Source organism: Eurypyga helias, unplaced genomic scaffold (genome assembly GCF_000690775.1).
Source record: "Eurypyga helias isolate BGI_N326 unplaced genomic scaffold, ASM69077v1 scaffold24625, whole genome shotgun sequence".
Lineage (NCBI taxonomy): Eukaryota > Metazoa > Chordata > Aves > Eurypygiformes > Eurypygidae > Eurypyga > Eurypyga helias.
Genome location: NW_010252473.1, coordinates 1 through 19,744, shown reverse-complemented (window position 1 = coordinate 19,744; position 19,744 = coordinate 1). Strand labels below are relative to the sequence as shown.

Here is a 19,744-nt window from a genome sequence, read left to right as displayed (position 1 = left end):
CCTATTACTTCCCCCTGCTAGGGGGCAGAAAGTTTAATTTTATCAATGTAGACTTAAAAAAAAAAAATCAAGAAATAATTAATGGGATTCCAGCCCACCTAAGTGTTTCCCAGAAATGAGGTCTAGACAGCCCTTTCAAACTCCAGGCAGTAATTCCACCTGCTTTTTTACCAGGACTGTAGATTCCTAAATACACCAGTCACTCTTTATTTAGTATGAAACTCATAAAATCAAGTACTCTGCTAACCCATCTGTGTTCAGAAATGTCCTCTCTGGGGATATTACAAAATATTACTTCCTCAGAGCTCCATTGAGGAATCCCCGTAAGTCCAGCAAGTCTGAACAAACTAGAAATGCTCAAGACCACAGCAGCTGATCTTTTAAGTATTAGTCACCAGGCAGAGCACTCACCAAGCAAGAGGAATATTTGTGTCTAAATCCTATATGTGAGATTGAATCCAGTCTGACAGCCTTCTAACTTTGGAGACATGCAGCACAGTGAAAGAACTCCCTGTCACCTCTTCTCTCACAGCTGAGTTACTGTGTAGTTCACAGATTCACGTACAGCAGACCAAAGAGAACAAAAAGAAGATGGAGATTGATTCTAGACGCGTAGGAGATGCATCAAGGTGTTGGGAAGACCTAGAATTCCAGTCACTGTGAACTAGAAGCCAAAGCAATCAGACACTGTCTCTGATTACATTCTCATAGACAAATTGATGAAGTATGGGTTAAATAAATGAACAGCGAGTTGTGTTGAAAACTAGTTGAACTGCCAGACTCAGAGAGTTGTGATCAGCAGTAAAAATTCCAGCTGGAAGCCAATCACCAGTAGAGTGCCTCAGACTTCAATACTATAGCCAATATTGTTTAACCTCTTCATTAATCACCAGAATGCTGGGACAGAAAACAACTTCAGCAAGTTTGCTGATGATACAAAATGGGAAGGAGTGGCTGGTACACCAGAGGGTGTGCTGCCATCCAGAGGGACCTCAACAGACTGGAAAAATGGACTGGCAGGATTCTCATGAAGTTCAAGAAAAGGCAAAATCAGAATTTTCTCACATGGGGAAGATTAACCCCTTGCATCAGCCAGGGCAAGAGGTAACAGGCTGTAACGCAATTTTGCAGCAAGGGTTTTGGATTTCTGATGGGCACTAAGCTGAGTCTGAGGCAACAATGTGCCCTTGCAGCAAGGAAAGCCAACAGCCTCCTGGGCTGCATTAGGTAGAGTATTGCCAGCAGGTCAAGGGAGGTGATCCTTCCCTTCTTTTTCACACTGGTGGAGCTGTATCCACCTCTGAGCTCCCCAAACAAGAGGGACATGGACATACTGGAGTGGGTCTAGCAAAAGTCCATGAATATGATTAAGGGACTGGAGCATTTAACAGTCCCATGAACTGGGACTGTTCACCCTGGGGAAGAGAAGACTCAGAGAGGATCTTACTGATATCTCTAAATATCCAAAGAGGGAAAATAAAGAAAATGCAATCAGACACTTCTCGGTGATGTTCAGCTACAGGAAAAGAGGCAATGGGCACAAAATGAAATACAGAAAATGTCATTTAAACATAAGGAAAAACTTTCTTTTTAACAGTGATGGTGATCAAATGCTAGAAAAGGATGCACAGAGAGGCTGGGGACTCTCCATCCTTGGAGATATTCAAAGCCCAGCTGGATATGGTCTTGAGCAATCTGCTCTAGCTGACCTTGCATTGAGTAGAGCAGTTGGACTAGAGAATCTCCAGAGATCCCTGGCAATCTCAACTAAATCTATATTGGTGATTCAATAATGAAATGATACTCATAAAGAAGAAGAAGAACAACAACAACAAAGCAGAAGTCCTATTGCTTGATGAGCACAAGAAGATGACTTGGACTCAAATTAGAGGACAGGAACCAAGGCTCCATAAAAGGATTTAAACAATAATTCAAAGAAGGATTTGCACTAAAACCAAGAAACAGTGAACAAACCTAGGGGTGGGGAACAGAGGAAGGGCAAGAAAGGGAGCCTCTGAAATCTCTTAAGGATATTTCTAGGCCCTCACACAAGATGTGAGTTTCAGGACCAAATCTGGACTATTTTTTATTGACAGTTTATGGTTCTCAACTTGCCAGAAACAGTGGATCAACAGTAACAGTAAGTCATGCTCACTTCAGCTGGTACTGTAATCAGCATGTTTTAGACTGTGGTATAAACAGTTATCAGTAAACAAGCACTTAAAAAATAGGCAAAAACCACTCCCCAAGTATATAATACTTTACAGCAAGTGGCTTATAATGTTTTTTCACAAACCTTATGCAAATGATAAAAAATTATTTTGGCTTAAGCTTGAAAAGATTTAAGATTGTATCAAGATACCCATACTGCCCACCAGCTTTATATGCGTTTCTATCTCATTCTTTCAAGGGCCAAACCTCAAAAACCAGCCTAAATAACATCTTTTGGAACCTGATACTTGTCTTGCCTACATCTGATCTCTGTGGCTAACAACACTTTACCATGTATCCGGCTTAGCTGAGACAACTGAACTCCAAGCTTCTATTAATAACACACTAAAATGTTATTTCCTCTCCATGGGTTCCCAAGCAGTTGTTCCACCAAGACTAGTCATACGAAATAGTTGAGGACATTGCTGGAAAAAATAAATGAACATTTTTGAAGTTGGACGTGGTTTCTGTCATAGACCATCTTACTTGGTTCTTCTATATTCAAGCTAAGGAATGTGAGGTTTCCTCTGGGCTTATTCATTATCTGCTCCAAGCCTTGGCTTCCCAGCACGAAATAGAAAGTAAAAAAGAGGCCTGAGGGAGCAAACTGCCTATGACATTGCAGCAAAACTGTCTTTGGCCGTCTGGCTTTAACTTCATGGCTTGTACAAATATTTCACTTCATGTTCATAGTGGAAGAAACCTATATGGTATAATTCCATCAGCAACAGAAATCTACATGCAAGTACATGCACTCTAAGGCATCTTTTCACTACATCTTTTGAGCACTGAACATGTATTCCCTTACCTTGTTGATGTACCTGGGATGGGACGTCCTGTATCCACCAGAACACACCAGCAGTAGCCTGTGGAAGGATGGCACTGCACTGGTTTGTAAAGGCCACCCTGAGCACACTCTGGAATGAACACATTGTCTTTCTGGGGCTGTTTAGCTTCCTCCAGGGCTGACTGAAGTTCTTGATCACATGATGAAGCTTTTGGAAGGAAAAGAAAAAATACTGAAGAAGCTATACGGAAAGGGTCTACTAGATTTATCATATGTTTTTTACGTCTTCGTTTGGTTGTATATAAGGATTGTATTTGAAGAGGCTTGCTACAGCTCAAAGACCAGTTACATTGGTTTATACTGTATGCTGTTAGGAACTTCAGTTTCCTTTTCATGCAGCTGCTTTGTAATATAGTCCTAATTTTTCTTTCGTATACTAGATATAATCTAGTATCCTTTTCCTGCCACCCTTAAAAATCTCTTCACCTACTCCACGGTCTCTAAACTACTGATTCTTTTCAGAGAGAACAGTAAAAATCCAACTTCTTGGGATTCCTTATTGGAATTATTCATCTAGATATTCATTTAGATGTTTATATTCTGCTCTTTCTTTTTAGTTTTGGAACAAACTCTTAATAAGAGTGAAAATTTGTCTACCTTCTTTTCTGGTGACTCTGGTATTGGTGATCTATCGTTTGCTTTGGAGACCAAAGTAATAGATTTTTATCTCTGCTTTAACAGTATGTCCTCTTCTGGATGTGAGAAAAGTTTACATGTCTACACATTCCTAGCCTTTATGCGAAATTATGAACCAGGAAGCAAAGAGCAGAAAACCCAGGGCCTGAGAATGCCAGTCAGTTCACAGATATCAGTAAAAAAAAAAAAAAAAACCAAAAACAAACAAACAAACAAAAAAACCAAAACACAAAACAAACCAAAAAAACACCTCTGCTGAGGATTTTTGATGACTACTAAGCTGGTATATGTGGCACTGCAGAAATAATAAATGAGACAGACTATTTAATCGAGTCATTATTTCTCCAGGAACTTCAAAGTCAGTCTCCTGTCACATGAAATTTAGTTAGTTAATAAAACAGCTTCTGTATAATTCTCAAACTAATTCAGTGAACAAAAATTAAATATTTGAAAAAGAAGAATGTTGATAACCATAAGCATTCTGCAAACACACAAATTACTGACATGACAATTTCAAGTTACTAGAACTTCAATCAACAAAAGATCCTCTCAGTTAAAGAAAAGTGATTTTAATGTTACAAAAAAATTTCTGTGGGTGATACTTGCTCTTTCAAGTCTGTTAAAGACTAGTAACACACTTATTCTCTGAATCTCTATCAGTATTTACTTCTTGATTTTTCACAGTTCAACCCACAGAAGAACATGTTGAATTCTGATTGGATTTTCTAGTGTATTTGCGATGTTTCAGCTTCAGTCTAATCTCATTTACTCTTATCCACAGGGTTCAGAAAATGCTTTGCAGGTTCTAAGCAAAAACTGACAGAAAGCCACCCTTTATGTCCAGAATGACACTGTTCCTTGCCAGCTGCTTGCCAATGCAGATGACCAAAATCAGTAAGACTTTGATTGCAGGAGAAAAGGTGGCTCCTAGTTTATTTAACTAGACCTTCTAGTTAAACACCTTCGTACTTCAAACTGCACACAATTCCATCTATACAATGGTGTGGTTTCCAAAATACTGTGTTTTCTTTCAATCCATGTAAAAGGTTTAGAAACAAGTATATGGCTTGTTAACTTCATTACAAGGCACCGATGGAGTGGGGTTTTTTCAGTTGTTTGATTTCCCTCCCCCCTCTTTTATTTCATACAGTATTTGAGCAGGACAGCTAGATAAACATTGATTTTTCATGTTTTTGTCTTAGTCTACCCACTGACATAATCAGATCTTGAATAGCTTTCAAAGCATCAGTGTTTAGATAATAAACTGTACTTAGAGAATCAAGTCTCCTTTAAAAAAGGAAAATGGCTAACTATTTGCATGTTAAAACATTCACAGAAATAGCTAAGGTTTTACAAATTAGAAATCCATCACCATCATCTTTTTAGAGCAGCCAAAATAAATCTTTCCCTCAGTGCATCTGGATTATCATGATTACCAAGTTACAAGGTACGACAACCCTGGAAAACACATCACTTAGCCTAGTTGTTCATTTTTTATGTTTTGTATATGATCAAGCAAAAAGGAGCAAATGGGGTGAAGCAGCTGCAGTGAGAGGAAAGAAATCATTACTCCTCTTTAAACTCTCCTAAATTCTTTTCTCATTCATACTGATAAACCTTGGGACCGTTCCATTAGCTGCTGTGACTTTCTCTCATTTTACATCCTTGCAACTAGCAATATAATCTGGCAGATGTGCAGGTATTATTATCTCTCGCAAACCCAGAGGAGCGATGGATTTTCAAGCTTTCAGCTTTCTTTAGAAAATGCATTGGTGTATAGAGACTACACAGTTAGGTCATCCAGACCGACAAAATCTAACATCACAGAAGGGGTGTGATGGAGAATTCCTGGTACAGAAGCAGCTATGGACTGTTTCAGCTGTGAGCATAAGCTACACCACCCAATTTCTAGGCAGCTCTATTTTCCATTGATTGAAACAACCAGCAAAGGACTGCACAGCTGGCTCAAAACCACTGGAGTCATGGCCAGTACAGTCACCTGTGCTTTAGGAGCAGGTGTTACAGACCCAGAAAAATGATCTTTACTCCCCTGAGCAACTTGTCAAGGCAAGGTTTTCTACAAGCTGCTGCTCAAGCTAGAAATTTGCCTCTTGGGCACTAGGTCAAGTTTGTTCTGGTCCTTTTTCTCCCCAGTGTCTGGTTTTAAGTCTCAGAGGTGCAGAGACACAGTATTATGGGAGAGATGTCAAAGGAAGGTTGCAAAACTGACTTATGGCTTTAGGAAGAACAGTCCAAAGACTGGTGGAATTTAAGTTGCAAGTGAGAATGGAAACGGGACAGCTAGTGACAGTAATCAAAGGAAGGTTTAAACATTATAAGGAATGTTCTTAATAGCAAAAGTATGGAAAATAGACAGAAAAACAGGATTCATACCAAACTCTAAGATAAAAGTTTTGTAACTGGGAGTACTTTAATGAGGAAAAAAAATCTGTCTTTGAAGAGCAACCATCAGCACAGACATTTGAGTAAAAAAACCACACCAAAAAAAAGAAAATAAAAAAAAACCCACAGATATAAAAGAAACCATGGTATTTTCATGGAACCTTTAATTTCTTACTGTTCCCCTACAGATGGGAAATTATAACAAGATGAAGAGCTTATTATTAGTTCTAAATTAGTTGCCAGGTAAAATGCAGATTATATTTGACAAATTAGAAAAAATATAAATCAGCATGATTAATCAAGTTAATTTACATGAACAGTAAAATGCCTCAATAGTAGTAGGATATAACACTTACTATGAAGTCTTATATCACAAGCTTATAATTTATTATAAATAAATCCTTATTTATTAAATACTCCATTTATTCATCTCTGATGGCTAACTTAAACTGTTAATTAATGTTTACTAGGGGATGTTCCAGAGGCAAAAAGAGGTGGCTTTTCTGTAAAACTCATCCTGAACAAACTGTGTAACAGTGTGTCTGTCTGTAGCATACCACAAACACCAAGCACCATATTATGTAAGTTATTATAATCATCTTGTAATAAGAGATGTTATAGCCCCTTGTTTCAGAAATTCTGGCAATTGTTGTGCTGTGTCTTAGCACAGCTTCTCCCAACGTGTGGAATTTTCATGTTTACAAAAAACGTATTTTCTTTTCTTAAATGCGAATCACTGTATTTATGTCTAAACTTCAGTGTGCTCTGCAGAAACAAGTTACCAAATCTGTAGAAAATTACAAAGGCGTCTGTATGTTACTTTAACATTTCCTGTCACTATACAAACATTTCCTTTCAATTTCCTCAACCCCACAATGTGTATATGACAAACAGAACCCATTCCAAGATACTCTGTTTTCAGTTGGTTCCCTCTCCCTCCTTTTCTCATTACCATAATGGGCCATGAAAGGACAATTTATACAGCCTGGTTTCCACAGTAAAGGGACCTTTTATTAGGTCTTGAAGCTCAATGTCCTTTATAGAAAGCAGGTAACAAGAAACTTGTGAACAAAAATACTCCGAAAAGTGATACGCATGCTCTGGAAGAGTGCAGTGTAACGTTAGAGACAGTTAATAATGCAGTTCTCCCATGTTTCTGAGAGCATACACAGAGAGAATATACTCACATCCAAATTTCAGTATAAAGGGACTTAATTGTATGACCATTTCTGCTAATTAAAATGCTATGCAAATCATCTGCCTGACCTAGTTAATTAGGCCTAATTTAGGTACTGCTTAAGAACACTTCAAATATTGATTTACAATTTACAGTAAGTTCTGTGCTAGTTTATTGCAGAACCATAATAATTAGGATCGATAAATAGTCATCCCACTGTCACCCATGAAACACTCCAACAAATTCTCATCTCACAGGGATAAGCATTTGATCCATTTGCTTAGGATGAACCCTCCTTGAACCAGTGAAGTTAATAGGCCCTGAGGAAACTGATTTCAATGTGGTTTTATATTTTCAACTAGTTTTCATAGTCTTCATATTTTATTGAATGGATTTACACTTCGCTACACCAAATTGTATTTCCACACGACTGAAATGTTCACTTCAAAAAGGCAGTGGGAGGTGGCATGATTTCTACTGAAGCTCTGCTCCCCCTGAGGAAGAATTTACACTGACTAGATGGGAAAATGATCCACTACAGCAGTGACCCTGTTCTTTCTAACTCCAGCACACATGTACCTTAAAGGTAAACTAGCAGGTTCTTTACCTGTCACTGATCAATTTCATCACCCAGAATCCATCATGTCTGTTCCTGCTATAAATGCAGCATCCAAGGAAACATGTTAGCTAATATGAATGAAAAAATCCTCAAATTATTTCATTCTAGTGAAGGAGAAGTGTAACTAAACAGCTTCATACTCTTTCAGAGTTTCCAGCCTACATTTAGACCTTCTCTAGCATGACAGATTCCTTCTCTGAAGACATAGATGAGGTGGTATAATGCGGTTTAAGATACCAACCTCATACACTTTACGAACACAAAATTATTTTCTCATCCCTTAAGGCCAGATTATGGGCATCTCACACTAATCTTTCTTCAGAAACCCTATTCTTACAAGAATTTTCCTGTCTGCCCTTGGCTGTTTCAAATAAACTAGTCTCCAACAGAAATCAAGTGCAGCTCAATGCTACAAACAAATTCAGGAACAACTTTGCTCCTGCTACAAGCCTTTTACAAAGACTATTCATAAACCTAAATCAAGCAGAGTACTTTTGTAGCCCAATTTTCCCTCAGTAGAAATCCATGGAAAAATACCCACTAAATTCAATGGACAATATATCAGTCCTCAGCTCAATATATTCACATGCAAGTATGTTTCCAATTAAGCCTAATATTTGCTCATGGATGAAGTACTGATTGTAAGGAATAGGTAACATTAATAAACACTCAACCTTAGCCCCAACATCTAGATGGCAACCAAAACCTAAGACTAAATTACAGTAGTAATACTCATCTGGCACCACATGTTTTGATTTATGTTAGGTTCAGATATGCATCAGCATGAGGGTTCTCAAGGCCTGCAGAAAGCTGGCAACATTCCTACCCATACTTATCCTTGCTTGTGAAAACTTGTGGGAACCACATATTTCAGAGCCCTTGTGTGCATTTGCAGAGTACTCTCAATGTACAGCTGATCACTATTTTGCATTTTTGAAGCTTGGATAGATTATTGAGACTGAACACAAAGCTCATGGCTTCAACACAGCCCTGAAGATTAATTTTTGTACTTTACTCCACTGAACAAAGCAGGATAAATCACAGACAGATGCTCTCATTTATCTATGTGGTTTCATATACAAAAACACTGCAATGCACAAGGAGAATCATCTGGAAATACACTGAGCCCATCAAAAAAGGGATCCAGAACACAGAGACCACCAGCTCCCTTTTAGCTTGACCTTAAAAGAACATGACCACATCCAGTCCGATCTACCTGTATACACCAGGATTTTCTCAACTTTTACCCTGCGTTTGAGTAGCCAAGTGGCAATATGTCAAATCAACATTTCTGCAATACACAAATTGTAGTTCTACCAATAGACAAAAGTTTGGCACCCATAAGATCTCAGAGGAAAATAGGATGACTTGCTCTTTAACCAAAATCCAAACCCACTTGTCTACTGGATTTTTTAAAAGTGTTTCTGGTTTAGGGGAGGTTTTATACATACCTCTGCAATTCTTTATTTTTCTCAGAATTTGAAATACTGTGAGTGCTGTGAGAAAGGCTGTAACCACAACACTGTAAAAGCAAAAGAATAGTTTTGCCACAACAGGCTGCTATTCTAGCAGTTTGTTTGTTTGCTTGTTTGTTTAATCTTTAGTTCAACTTCTTGGTTAAAGAGATGAAAATATTATGTAAGTATTCAGATGTTTCTCTCACAGAAGTATAACTAATTCAATTTACTGAATTATTCATTTATAATCCTTTTTCTACTTCACTAAGTTGTGAAGTAGTTGTACACTGCCATTGTACAGATTGAAAGGGATCAAATTAGCTGTCTGTTTTCATACAAAATGTAAATCCAAATTTTGCCATTCTTATTCATCTTGAATAAATCAGTAGCAAGATCTGTCCACTGAGTTGGTGAAAACCCACAGAAAAGCTATTCTTCACTTAGAAGCGTGACAGAATCTGACTCTACATGTTTAAGTATTAGTATTTACTCCTCCCATAGATAACTAACATGAAGTTAGTGTAAATTAAGACTATAAATCTGAGTTATTTCAAAGATGCATTTTGCATTAGAGCCAAAATGTATATCCTCAGCATCCTGAGTCAAACATTTATTATACCATCTATAAAACGTGAGAAAGCAGTGAACCAGGAGTAGCACATTTTCATTAAATCTTTAACAGCAGTGTGAGAAAACAATAGAAGGCCTTTGCAAAGTGCATCACTTCAGTCAGACTTGATACAAAGACTTTTTACACCCTATCCTCTACACTGGATCTTTGAATGCAACCTTAACACAAATCAAAAATTGTTTTAACCTGGCTGGTCAATCACATGGCATCAAGATTTACAAGGGGAGTGAAAAATCTTCTGGTATTCTGAGGAGATAAGGTCCCTCATCCCCTTTTCCTCAGTGAGTTGAGGACATTCACTCAGTTACAAGGTTGGAGAGAGGATGGTTTATCATCTCCAGGTGCTCTTGCTCAACTATATTAACTTGGGTCCCCTAAAATGGGAGAGGATACTGTGCAAAAGACTGACCCATCCTGCAAGGATACAAATGAAAGTAGTTATTTGCCCAGTGCAATAAAAACTGCTTTTCCTACATAAGAGGAAATGACGGCCCCTATTATTGCTAGGTATGGGTGCCTCACCCTGCCAGGGCAGAGCAGCACCATAGCATTCAAACTGTAAAACCAAACAAACAAAAAAGCCACCACCCAAAATTACAGCAAATAAAAATCACTGACTTTTCCCAAACACAGTGGCTAGCTGGCCAGTTTGCTATAACAATCTGAAGGCTCGTTCATTAAACAAAATTACGCAAAGCCACCATTCTTGCTTTGTGAGTATATTGACCAGCAAATGTTAGTCTTCTGCCAGTGGAAAAATGTCTCATTTTTAAAGAAATATTTGAAGTGAAAACAAAGCTGTTTCACTTTTTCCACAGAGCTGTGAAAATGAAAGTCTTTGCCAGGTGAGCTGAGGGTACATATTTGTTTGAATAGCTCTACTAAAAATTACAAAATAAAATGTGCAAACTGGGATGCCTTAATTCATACTTTAGCACTTAAATAAGACAGCCAACTTAGGGGAATGTTTATCAACCAAGCACTTCACTTTCAGTGAAAAAGGAGTTTTTCCTGTTCACCCTCTGTGAAACTGGGATACTTACACATCAGTGCCTGGATATGACTTTGGATACCTGATCTTAGGAACCCAATTAATTTTAACTTGAGAAGTGTGCACTGGATGCAGTTTGTGGCACATTCATGCAATTGGTCCACATTGCTAATGCTGTTGGCACTGTGCAGTGTTTTCTAACCGTATTGCTTAACTCCCACCTGCAGTGGCTGCACTCCATCTACACTTTATTTTCTAAGTATCAGCTCATTTCTAACCACCTTACAGACAGCTCCCCTGGATATATACTTACTCAAGATGTAAACAAGATTAACATAACAATCCAAAAAATTATTTCACTTTTTTTCATAATTCATGTAATTCTTGCACAATTCATGTATTTCTTTCATTACAACATCTACTGTGGCTGTGGTGCTTGTGATGTGGGCTGCACAGTCAACCCACAAAATGGCAATCTCAACTCCCTGCATTGGCATATGAGACAGAAATCTCTTCCCTCTGTCTTGCCAGGGTACCCGATTGCTCTGGTGAGCCGTGGGAAAGCACAAGGGAAGTAGGTATTGCCATGCTCTGCCATGGTTTCTCCAGAAGAGGAGTGTACTCCAGCGTGAGCTAGACTTCCCTATGTTCCTCACTCACAGGGCTTGCCCAACCTGCCTATGTCCTCTGCAGCCTCAAGTCTGTGATTTTTGATCGTTGTATCCTCCCAGATTTCATTGTAATAATCTCAGACCACAGGGACATGAACCCTGGCTACTGTCATAGAAGCCATCAGGAGCCAGAAGGACTTCTGACTGGTTTATGGAAATATGATTCAATGTACACAGTTAAAAATATGCATTTATATTAAAGAATAAGAGAATGTTATTTTGCATTTAGGTAGCTCTCCTTTACATTTCTCAGAGTATCTTACAAAAGGTCAATATAATATACACCTCCATCTAGCTCATAGGAGACTGGATGTGCATTACAAAATGATAAAGTTTGACACTCTGACACTGAGCACAAATAGAGAGCTTAAACAGGCTGTTGAAAAATAAATTCTCCTTTTTCCCTTAGTGTTTCAGGGAGTGTTATTTTGACAACCATAATGCAAAAGTTTATGTTACTGCCATTCCCACTGCCACTTTTGTGGTTAAGCAGAACAATTCCAACTCCAGAGCTCTCATATATGTACCCCTCAAACTACTTGATTTAAAAAATCCCAGCATTTAAAAATTGTACTAATGCTGAGAATATAATTGCACCCTTTATGACAGATTAATTAAAACCTGACCACTTCTATACTGACTTGCTCTTCTTCATCCTGTCAGAGAGAAGGCAGGGGTTGGAAAATGAGCATGCATATTACTTCTCATGCCTCTAATTACAAGAGCTGTGTTGTGCAATGAAAGTCTTTTAACAGAGCAAGAAGCAAATTCTGTGGAGTGCCATCACCTGTTGAGTCACATTGCTCTGGAATGCATTAACTCTTGTCCTTGGTATGAGACTCAACAAGTTATGTGAACATGAGCCTTGGTCAAAAGGTAACTGCACTGCTTTAACCCTGCACAAATCTGAAGGCTCATCTTAGATTAAATGCTGTACAGGTCTTTTGCCCTCGGCACATGATATCCAAAACACACTATTTATATAGCATGCAGAAGTCAGTATTCGTAACAGGAGAGGTACAGGCTTCAGATGGAAGAAAGATCCTTCACTGATTTTGGCCAAACTTTGTGTGTAATAAAGAGGATGAGCCAAGGAAGAGTAAAAGCCAATAAAATATTCTAATACTATTTCTTGCAGCTCAAACAACTTTTTAATATAGTTTTATGCAGCTCTTTTTTATTATTATTATTTTATTTTCTCATATGGCCATGGTTAAACAGCTCAGCTTGTGCTTTGGTTTCAAGAACAAAGCCATATCTTTGGCTTGGCTCTACCTTCAAACTTTGGAGAAAAACATGGGCAGTGTGAATTAAAAATAATTAAAAAAAAAAAGATAATTCCACCACACTTTCATCTCTGTTTTCAATGGAAATAGCTCTCTGAAGTGTAGATAATGTTAAATATGGCGTGATAGTGAAACATCCTTATGCTTCTGAAGGATGGAAGACCCCCTATCATGATGAAAATCCCAGGCCTCAATCTCTAGTCCTGTAAACTGGAACCATTCTACTGAATGCAGAAGAGTCAGTCCCTAGCACACCCAGAACAATTTTAAAGGCTTCTTAGATGATGCATAGTAGCAAAGTCAAAGACCTTTTGAACTGGTAAAATTAGAATTGTAAACTGTGACTAATGATCCTTAATTTTTTAAGTGCTCAGAAGATTATTAGTTTTAAGTGTTCTTACCACACAAATGACCTGTATCAATGGAAAAAGCCTCCCATAAATACTTCCTAACAATCCTTGGTGTGTGAGAGTAAAGAACAGGTTTCAGAAAGTGTTATTTTTTGAAGTGTTTGCTTAGCATGTTTCCCACAAATATTTTCAACCCTTTCAGACCTGCTCCCATCCTGTCTCCCCACACACACAAGCGTGCATCTACCTCAGGCCTCATTTATTTTGAAGCTCTCTCTATGACAAACAGAAAATCCAAAGGACCAGTTTTGGCAGAACTGTTCAGATAAAACAGATTCTAAATATTTAACTTTTCCAGATAACTAGCATCCCAGGAAACAGCAATGTTGACATTCAGTCACCTAATAAGGAAACGTTTTTATTATAGCTCATGTGAAAAGAGTTCTGTTGTTCTTTCTACATATTATACATTGTATGCTTTGTTTTCTTTTTAATTTGGGAAGATTAAAGGTTGTTTGATGGCTTGACAATAACACAAAAGGAAGCTCAGTGCATGAAGCTCCCAGGAGGTTGTGAAGCTGTTGCAACCAGAGCTGTTGCTGATTAAATCTGTCTATTGTTATGAAGCATTCTGGGCCAAACCAATCAACCACTAGTATAATTAATGAAGTCCCAAGGACCTTTAGTGGGACTTAATTTCATCAATCAAGAGGAACAAACACAGGCTAAAGTGGAGTGGAAAATTCTGTGTATTTACAAACCTGCATGGCTTGGGTCACAGCTTGTAAATAACTACAGAATAGTCCCATAGTAAGTACCATTACTTACCAGAAATTTTGTCTCAAGCTCATAGACTTATTTACATAAGGATAACATGGAGATGAAGACACAGGCTCTCTCTTTCACTGAAGTCTTGGGCATTCTCATTTTGCTTTTGTTCTACCTATATATATTTATTGCAACTATGCAATGCCAGGTACAGTTTGCAGAAAGGATGGGAGGAATCTTTGAAGTTGTCAATCAGTTGCAAGGAAAAGGAGTGAAAATCCAATGTCAGGATTTCCATGACTGAAACAAAGAAACCAAAAGTTGTGGGTTTTTTTTTGTTTTGGTTTGGTTTTGGTTTTGGTTTTTTTTAAAGCAGGAAGACTAGATACAAAACTGAAACTGAGAGAAAAGGTTTAGGTTGTATCTTGTCATTTAGGGAAATGCACCTAATTCTACTGGTCAGTACAACACTTCTTTCTTTACTTCCACCTTCTATACTATACAAGTCCGTAAAACTCCTTATTGTAATCAATAGCCCCGTAATAGACACGATCTGAGCCATCTCTCTACTTGCTCTGGTCTGCCCAGACTGCAGCAGCCCTCCCAGAAGCACGGCCAGGGTTAGAGCCCTTGAGTTCCTGGCTAGCTGCCTCAAATGTAAGCACTGAAACCATGGTGCCTCTCTGCACTACATGACGTCAGACGCTTTCGCATACAATACTCTGTAGGCTGCTTATGTCTCCCCAGTAACATCCTGAGGAAGTAAAATTGGCACAGAATATAGGCCAAGAATCTGAGCACTGGTCATTCAGACTAACGGTGTTGATGTTATGACACTTGCACTGTTTTATTTGAAAAATACAAGTGAACTTCCACAAAAAAGAACCCACAGCCTTGACTATGGAAACATTCTTATTTGAAAAGCACTGGGTTTACAAGATATGCTCCACTAACTTTAGGATCAAGAGCTAGTTGCTCCCTGAGTTTGGTGTCCTTTGGTATCCTGCAAAATAGATACCACAGCTGTACAAGGTATACCTGAAACAGGCCCTAAAATCCTGCATAGACAGGTAATGACACTTTGCCATGCTACTCAGTCTAGGAATGAAACTCTCTAGAACTCCCAGCTTTGTTTTGGAGTCTGCATTTTCTGAACATGGAAAAGAAAGCAGACTGCAAAGAAAGGACTGGAAACAGAAGAGAGAATTCTGTGTACAACCAACAGTAAGGATGATAAATTATGCTGGAGACAACAGAGACTACGATATAATTGCATAAAGCTATAATAAAGGCAGGTATGAAGAAAGGCAAATTAATCTTACAGATTGTATTCTGACCCATAAACTTTCTCAGGCAGCCAGTTGCACAGGGGACAAAAAGAACCAAAGCAAGACATTTTTACTCTAGTCTTTCTGCAGTCAGGGGATGCTCCATATATGACTTCTGAATATGACTTCAATGCGTAAAACACATCACCTCATCTGGAGAGAATTAAGCTGTACAGAAAGGTAACAAAGAGAAAATACTTTGTTCAGTCTTTCAGCTGGCAATACAAGTGGAGTAGCTGAGCCTTTGTGCTGACAGCGTTATCCACTGAAGTCCAAAGGAATTCCAGCTATACGTTAGCAGCTGGATTGGGGTGAAATATCCTATTATCACTGAACCAGCAGGCTGATATACCACATACTAACTAATTAAAGAAATGAGTGTTCACTGCATTTCCAAGAAAGGCAAGAACACCATCATCAGTCCTTACCACTACTGTTCCTGGGTAGAGGAAAATTAAAAGAAAAGTAAAAAAACCCCAAACCCTCCAGGCTTGATTCTCTTCTCTCTATATAATGCTTCCAGTGGAATTACCCTTCCTACTGCAGTGGAGTCATTCCTATTTACACTGCTCTGAGTAAAATGAGGCTTTTTGCCTGCTGAAAATAAACCATTTCCTCCTACAGTCACTTGCTATTATTATAGCGGACTGTTTAGTGAAAGGAATTAACTACAGGATGTGTGACTACATTAGAAAGAAGTCGCTGTTTCATACTGGAAAGGGGGAGAACTGACCTCTCAAACCTCTGATATTTATACTGATATTTTTGGCTTTCTCTGGTGTATCAACTCAAAGGAACTAAAAATCATGTACTAAAAATTATCTTAAATTCATTTTTAAACCTGATTAGAAACTGTGAGAACACTGAAATTGTAAGTCCCTTAAGCTGGGCAAGATGTAGCCTTTATGCAGACAAACAGGAGAGCAATGAAAATAGTGATTCTCTCATTACCTTCAGGCAGCAAGGGCTACTGAGGTTATGGCTTTAGCTGCATGGTGGAAGTTTTGGGAACGTCTGAGAGGAAACATCCAATATCAAAAGTTACTTACATTTCTGATCCCCAAACCAATTACGTAAGTCAATTAAGAAAAAGGGTCACTACCTTCTTGCCAGCCAAAATAAGTGGGCACGGTGTTATTGTGAGAGAAGGGTGAACTGCACCATGACAGTCTGATGGCCATGAACCTCTGCAGCTAATCACACTTACTAAGTCTCCATTGTGATGGAGTCTGTGGATCAATTCACTAAATGACAAGTAAACATAACCAGACAGGATCAATCCTTGTCACGCCTTACATCGATGGGAGTTTGACTAAATACAGGCCTGAAAATTTGGCCTAATGACTGAGAGAGAGCATTGCAGACACTCAACCCTTCCTATGATTTGAACCTGGACAGATCTTGCAATCCTGTACTATTTTCTACTTTCTTGTCAAAACAGTATCTCAGCTTTTGGGGGCACAAGAGGCATTCATTTGATTTTATACTCTGCTGCTCCCAAACCAAACACCAAGCAGACTGTTGCCCTGATCTAACTGAGTGCACTGGAAAACAATTCAAGGGCACTACAGGTAACCCATATTCAAGGACTTTATGCATTTATAATGCATACTACTCCAACAAAAACTGCATTTAAGCAGTCATCCAAATAAAGGACAATAATAGTCCTTACATTTTGACAACTTGTCTTTACTCACTGAAGTACAATAAAATTGGTAAGTTTAAATAACATTAAGATCTCACTGGAAAACAATGGAACAAGATATCTAAGTGGTGATAATAAAATTATTTTTCATAGTTTGCTATGACTGTAATAGCGTTGGTTGAAAAATTTCATTGTGACTGTCTGGAGGAAAACTAGGTCCTTAAATGAAAAAAATATTTTTCATTCAAAGTGTTTGTCTTTCATTAAAATGTGATTTTTCATAAGAAAAAAAAAATCACAACAAGTAGTGTTGAACTTCCCACAGAACCACAAAATCCAAGATGTCTACAAGTTTTCTGAGGTATCTCTGTGTTTTTTAAAAAGGGGGAACCATTATATTCTGCATGTATAGTCAGCCTAAGGACCCCAGCCCCTGATAAATAAGAAACTACTGAAGTTTTAAAATTACATCTCCCACAATGCATTACAGTGACCAATCAAGATTTTGAGCCAAAACTATTTGGCTTTGGAAGGGTTTTCTGTTGGTTTTTTGATTTTTCATCTTGACAATACAATTTTTTTACCCAAAAATGCATCTTTTCAAAGTCCCCTAAAAAGTCAATTTTTTCCACAGAAAGCTGCATTTTCAACCAGTTGGGTATACTAAGCTTTTCCCTCTCTTTTCTCTTGTGTTTTGTAATGCTTTGAGAGAATTTAAGATCTGAAATTTAATTTACAGCCTTAATCTTATTTAAACATAGTTTTATTTGTGGTTGACTGCAGATGCTTGGCCTGCCGTTCTTAAACTAAAACAGGTATTAAAAAAGCTTAATGAAAAACAGTGGTCTGTCTCGTCAACCACTGCTTCTTCTCCAGTAACATAGAAATCTAGTTCTTTATGGCAACAATAGTTAATGTTATTTGTAGGCAGTGCAGAGCACAGGGAAAGCATAGCATCTAGCATTTATCTGGAACAGTCTGCTGTGAGAGAGGACAGAACATGATGTACAGCGTGGAGTGAAGCAGAAAGCAAGGCAGTAATACCTGGGGTATACACAGCATCTTACAGATGAAAAGATCTCAAGGTGGTTTCATGTACTTTAGCAATGTAACTGGACTAGAACAAGTTCCCTTGTGCCAATTATGACCCATAGTGTGGCTTTTCATGGAAAGAAGACTCTACACCCGTCCCAGTCAGAAAAGCCAGTGTACTGCATTAAGGGCAGACTAGGGGAATGGATCCATGGATGACTGCATTAACCTGGGACCTTAACAGTCCATGAAAGCAGATGCTGAAGTAAAGGCTTGAACTGATTCAAGAGCTGCATTGCAGACATGCGGACGACACACAGGTTTTGGGGTGAATTCCACTCCTCCCACAGAAGTCCCCGTAGGATTTGCATTTTTCTTGCTTTTGTACCAAACGGAAAATGCAAGTATTATTGATGAAACCTTAAAAAGTTCCTGTATTACATGACATTTTTTTCAAGAACTAAGGAAAAAGCCAAAAATTTATTGGAAATAATTAAACAATACATGAACTGTAGCACAAGCTGTCAATCTTCTCAGGAAGTTTGTTTAGAGGTACATGGTTTGGCAAGTAAGAAGGTTGAAAGTCTTACGTAATAAGTCATCCCATTAAAAATCCCTCCAAAATTAAACCACTGTGACTGCCCATAACCTCATCCACTAGGGAACAACCAGAAACTAATTCAGACTGTCAGAAACGTACGTGGCAGGAAACTGAGGTAAAGCTTTGACTCCTGCCACCAGAGCTGATTCCTGTCACATAAGATATTAACAGGAGAATATTTTGCTGTAACTGGTTCTAGTTTTTTTTTAAAACACTTCTTACTCAATAATTGGAAAGGTGGAAATTTGGTCATTTTACTTCTCTTCATGGAAGAAAGAGAAAATTGCTTTCCTCAAAACTGTGTAACCTGTCTTGTAAAACTGGAATAATCTTGCCAGAATAGCTCACTGGTTGACTTTAACTAAAATAAAGAGTGAAACTTAAAATTTTGAGGTTTGTAATGTTAGCATATTTGAAAGTTTTTATCAGCTTACAGATGAAAACATAAGGAATCCTTAACCTTGCAAAAGGTTAGGAGAGAGTTTGGTGGATATCCTTGGAGTGATGGAGTAACTTTCTTCACCATCTATAATCCAAACAGGGTTTCTTCTTGTTCAAGAGCATAACTACCAATTTATTGAAGTTTTGGAAATATGTCTCAGAGCTCTCTGACATTGCAGGTGTTACTTTCACTTTGTAATATATTTTTTACTGGCTTGACATCAAGAATAGTATTGGATTCTAAATATTTCAGGAAAAAAAAAAAAACAAACCAAAACCCACCAGGACAATCGTTTAGATGCCAGTTTTCAAATTCAGATGCCTAATTCTACATGCTCACACTTGACCTGGGCCTCTTGCCCAAAGTACATCAGAATCATGGAAAATGTTGTCTTTACTGTATTGATAAAGATATGCAAAGATCTACGTTCATTGGTTTTAGGGGTGTTGGCTGAGATGGAACAGGGCAGGGACGTCATCTCTGCACGGAACATGGACATTTTATCCTAATATCATGTTATTGGGATGATGATGGAAGGCCTGGCAGCTCTTACTGTCGACCCTGCTGGACTTCTAATTGCTTACAAAATTTGGAAAAATCTGTATTTTACATACTACCCAGCAATTATCCACCTGAGGGCATTGAGGGA

General features: G+C 38.2%; 1 protein-coding gene across 1 annotated transcript in view; it reads right to left on the bottom strand.

Annotated features, from left to right (window-relative positions):
- Positions 1-3,206, bottom strand: part of LOC104510233 (SPARC-related modular calcium-binding protein 2-like) — a gene marked incomplete at its 5' end in the record, with an annotated part of 40,228 nt that extends 37,022 nt beyond the window's left edge. The window contains one exon of the mRNA XM_010152410.1: positions 3,020-3,206. Within this exon, the coding sequence (XP_010150712.1) occupies positions 3,020-3,206 (187 nt within the window). The remainder of the gene's footprint in view (positions 1-3,019) is intronic.
- Between the last annotated feature and the right edge of the window lie 16,538 nt (positions 3,207-19,744).